Source organism: Belonocnema kinseyi, chromosome 3, assembly GCF_010883055.1.
Source record: "Belonocnema kinseyi isolate 2016_QV_RU_SX_M_011 chromosome 3, B_treatae_v1, whole genome shotgun sequence".
Classification (NCBI taxonomy): Eukaryota; Metazoa; Arthropoda; class Insecta; order Hymenoptera; family Cynipidae; genus Belonocnema; species Belonocnema kinseyi.
The window spans coordinates 155587070-155591995 of record NC_046659.1 but is presented as its reverse complement, the minus strand read 5'-3'; the positions used below and the strand labels follow the sequence as shown (position 1 = coordinate 155591995).

The window sequence follows — 4926 nt, the reverse complement described above, 5'->3', positions numbered from 1 at the left end:
TTTCCCTTTCGTCGGAAAGACATTCTTAGTTGATTTCTCTCTTATTCCCCCTCACTTCCCGTATGTTCCGTTTCTTTATTTCCCTTACTTCCCCTGCAACTCCCCCACTCATTTTTCCTTACTTCTACTTTCCATCCCAATAATTAATATCCAATCATTTTCTCTCACTCCTCCCCTCACTTACCCTCCCTCACTTAACTTCCCTTCTTAACAAAGTACGAAGGACGGATGGACGGACGGATGGACACCGGACCAAAACTATAAGTTTTTCTGCCCAGTGCTAATAAAACCTTAAAAATAACTTTTCTACCAAGAAAACCAAAAAGACGAATATTCGAGGAGACTAGTGAATAAAGATGACTTTAAACAAAATAGTTTAATTTTCAATAAAATATTTAAAAATTCAACCAAATAGTTGAAGTTTTAATTTTAAAATTATTTAGAAGGCTTAAAAATTACTTTTCTTGGACGAATTAATCAAAGCAATTAATATTTAAAATAGTTCAATAATTTTAAGAATCTATCCAAGTAAACATTTTTATAGCTGAAAAAACTTGATGATATTCAAGAGTGAACCTAAAATAAACTATAAAAGACTCACTTTTACAGTGAAGAAATGTCTTCATCCTCACATGAACTGAGAATTTGTTGCGCGGAAGTAACTTCTTGCAACTTCTACACAATAAAGTTTCAGTCTCCAAAGGCTCCCGCAATTCATGGAAACTCTGATCCTTCAGCGTGTTTTCGCTCCTGAATTTACAACTATAAAAATTGGATTTTCTCAGGAAATGTAAAAACGTACCTACAAAAACAGAATTAAATCAATAATATTCCAATTATTCTGAAAATGGAGTTGTTTCGTATTTTCGAATACATTTTTTTTGTGAAATTAAAAGTGCACTAAAAAATCAATATGATAACTTAGAGAAAGTTTTTTTTTAAATAAGCTTGATTTTAAAAAAGATTTTAAATGTATACTTTTGAAATTTTTTGTGGGCATATAGGGTATTCTGATAAGCATCTGTCTGATTAGCGCAGTTAGCTGAGGAATTAATATGGCCGCCAGTAATTGAAGTAAACATAGTATATTTTCACGTTCATTATTTTAAACCTGATTCACCAGTATAAGTGTGTTAAAAAGGCTTATTACTCGTATTTCACAAAAAGCGCAATTTGTGAAGTGTGGCAGTGGGATTATGCAAAAAGTGGACATTTAAAATGATTAAATGTGCAAGTAAATTCTTCCCAACAAATATTCATTGCAAAATTATTAAAAATAATTCTTTAATCACAAAAAGAAGTTATAAAGTGAAACAATTGATTTTACTGCTAAAAAATAAATGGTATAAAAAGATATCAGAATTGGCAGAGATTATTCTGATTGCTTCAGCGTTTTGCAGGAATTGTCTTTTCAAGGTCACGAAGTTGTTTGAATAAGATTTTCGATCATTTTCTTTAAATATTTTTTTCTCAGAAGTAAAGTAATTAAAAAAAAATTGTAATCTACTAAAATCTTTCGAATTTTGTGCAATATTTAAAAAATTATCTACAATTTATAAGACAACCCCATTTCTTACTAAATATAAATGATTATCATACTGATTGTCCTTTTTCTCAAATTGTCTAAAACTAATCCTTCGATTCTTCTATCTAAAAAAATTAGTTCTTGATCCATCAAATAATTCAATTCTTCAACTGCATATCCATCATACTTTATCAAAAAATTCTTCACGTTCAGCAGTATTTCTATTCTCTCTTCAAAAGTCACGTCATCATTTTTCAAATCATCATAAAGTATTTTATACTCCCGAGCTTTTTGCGTTTTCAGTGTCACCATCTCTATTGATTTTCCTTTATATCCTTTCCATTTTAAAGGCTGACAGTGAATTTTTAAAAATTTAGCTTGCTTTTTTGTTCTGTAAGAATCTCTAACAACTTGCCTAAGGCTGTCCACATTTTTAAGCATTGAAACTGTTGTTTCCAGAACTGAATATTGAACTGCAAGTTGCCCAGCTTTAAAAAATTGTTTTTTAATCTGACTGAACTGTATAACTCTCCAATTGTCGATTAAATTATATAACATGTCGAAATCCATTCTCGTCTTGGGATAAGTCTTGCGAAATATTTCGTCTTGAAACCTTTTCCTAGGCGGAAAATAATTTTCGATGTTTTTAGGTAAAATTTTAACATTTAAAGGAAACAAGCTTGAAAGCTTTGGAAATTAAAAGGTCCTTAGTTTGGAAGTTTTCTAACGGGGTGGCCGTTTTAATCGGGAAAAACAATTCTCTGTTTTTTTCGATTTTCAAAGATTGTTCATAGTAGTAAACACACAGACCTAAAGACCGAGAAAATTTTTTTCTATGCTAAGTTATCAACCGATGGTAATTACAAATATCTCAATCTCTAAGTAATGTTTCCAAAATGATCTTCATACATCATCCTCTCCTCCTCCGTTTTCTTCTTGGGGTTCAACGTCATATACCGATTAAGAATCGATTCTTGCTCAAAACTGCATCACCGACCGATGGTAATTACTTGATGTCGATAACTTAGCATAAAATAGAACCTTGATACTGTCCGATGGTCACTAAAATTCAAACATTCACCTCTAAAAGCTAACATTTTTCATTTGAAGTGATGAAAACAGAACTGCAAATTATAAAAGTCAAATTGGAACTCCTTTAAATTTTTCAATTTTTCAATTGAAATTTAAACAAGTTTTAACTCAGAAATTTGTAGTTCAAACTTTTCAAAACTAATAGCTTTTATAAGTTAAACACTTCAAAGATTTCTGCTTAAAAATATAAATCGATGTGATCATTTTCAATGCTCTGAATTGAAGAATGAATCACGAAATTTGTAAATTGTAAAGATTATATTATTTCAAGCAGTTTTAAGAAAGAAACATTAGAAATGGAAAAAATTAAAACTAATATTGCTTAGAATATTTTTAAAAATGTTAATTTTAAATCGAATGTATGCAATATTGAATGTTTTATACTGAAGCAATATTTAAATAAAGTTTGAAATTGAAAGAGTGACTTTTGTAAAAATAATTATTGTTCAATTTTGTAAAATTCTAAGTCAAAAAATAAATAAATTAATTGAATCGGTTGAACTAAGAACAAAATCGTAGTTTAGCACACCATTTTTCTTATTTGAAAAATCGATTAATATCTTCTGTTGCCTTTTTTTATTTGAAGATTCCGATTTTGAAATAATCAAAAAGAAGGGCTTCCTTCAATTTCGAATTTTTAAAAAGAATAGTATATGTTGCACTTGAAATTTCTTTAGCTTAAACCAATAAAACATGGTATAATTTTTCTGTTCATGAAAAAAAATCTAGTTGTGATTTAGGAATTTTGAGTTTTTGATATCTTGGATTTTTTCGTGATTTAGGAACATTTGAAAAATCACAAATCATTTTTTGAATGATCGTAAATAATGCCCTGTTTATTTGGTTCAAGCTAAAGAAACTTCAGGTTCGACACATTCAAATTTTTCCAAAATGTGTGTATATAAATTCATATAAGAAAATTTATTTTTTGCAGACTTTCAAAAAATTTTAAATTGGCAACAGACGTTTTTTACTATATACTATAAAGACTGTACATACAAAAAATAACGCGATAATTTTTGTACAAATAAGATTTCTTTCAAATTAAAAAAAAAACAGAGAAAATAACTGTTTTCACGCATCCAGTGCTTTTGCTATGCGTCCGGACGGGCGTGCGAATATATTCAACCAAAATTAAAATCTCACTGAATCTTTGCTTCCTTTTCTTCTTCTTCAAGCCTGCAATCACCCAATAACTTCCTGTACAACTGAGCAGACTCTTTTATGAATCTTCGAATTCGATAAGCTCTATAATATCTTTGAATTGTACGAGCATGACCCTCAATATTTATTCTTCTCTGCATTTCTTCATAACTTTCATATGTTTTAATCGACAAATACTTATCTGTTTCACTTGGAATGTAACAATCTGTCCTAAATACAAATAAAAATAACAAATTGAATTGCATATGTATAAAAAAGAATAAAAACAATATAATGATTATTATATCGTTTTAATTCTTTTCTAGTTTTTAAAAGGAACCAGTTACTAAAAAATATTAATTTTCAGCCAAATAGTTAATTTTTAAATCACAGACAAACTTTTAACTGAAATAATGAAGTTTCAATTCAAATGAAAAGAATGTTAACTAAGAAGTTCTACTCTAAACTAAATATAGAAAGAAAAAATTAAATGTTAAACAAAGACGATTAATTTTCTATTAAAAAAGAGGATTTTTTAAGAAAATACATGAATTTTTAAACATATGGTTAAACTTTGAAATAAAAAAGAGCAATTTTTAACAAAATAGTTCAATACTCAATAGCTAATATAAAATCTTAATTTTAAACAAAGCAGTTCCACTGTTAATTAAGTATAGTTAAATTGTCAACCAAAAAATTTAATTCTCGAAAAAATAGTTTCTAATTTAACCAGAAAAGATTTTTATTTTATATAAAAAAATAGCTGAATTCAACCACAGGAGAATATTTAATCAATACAGGTAAATTTTCATGTGAATAAGTGAATTTTTAACTGAAATAAAGAATCTTCAACCAAAAAATAAATTTTTTACATTATCATCAGAGAAGGTATTAGATTTGTGCAAAATTTGCCCCCTCTCCCCCCCCCCCTACCCAGTTCTTGTCAAATGTCTGCCTGGCTGTCTTTATGTATGTCTATATGTCTGTCTGTGTATACGATAACTTTAGAAAAAATTAATCAATTAGATTGGCCTTTGGTGCACACCTTTAGTGTCCTAAACTAAAGGCCAAGTTCTTTAGCCAGCTATCTTAGATAAAAATTCAAAACGTAAACACATTTTGAATATTTTCGAGACAAATTTTTTTCAAATTCAAAAATTCTCTGT

The 4926-nt window shown here is 28.5% G+C and overlaps 1 protein-coding gene across 1 annotated transcript in view; it reads right to left on the bottom strand.

Annotated features, from left to right (window-relative positions):
• The window catches only part of LOC117170078 (IQ and ubiquitin-like domain-containing protein), a 26242-nt gene that overhangs the window by 19688 nt on the left and 1628 nt on the right, over window positions 1–4926 (bottom strand). Inside the window, exons 2-4 of the mRNA XM_033356601.1 lie at window positions 3764–3991; window positions 1600–2144; window positions 602–802 (exon numbers count right to left, since the gene is read on the bottom strand). Of these exons, the coding sequence (XP_033212492.1) occupies window positions 602–802; window positions 1600–2144; window positions 3764–3991 (974 nt within the window). The remainder of the gene's footprint in view (window positions 1–601; window positions 803–1599; window positions 2145–3763; window positions 3992–4926) is intronic.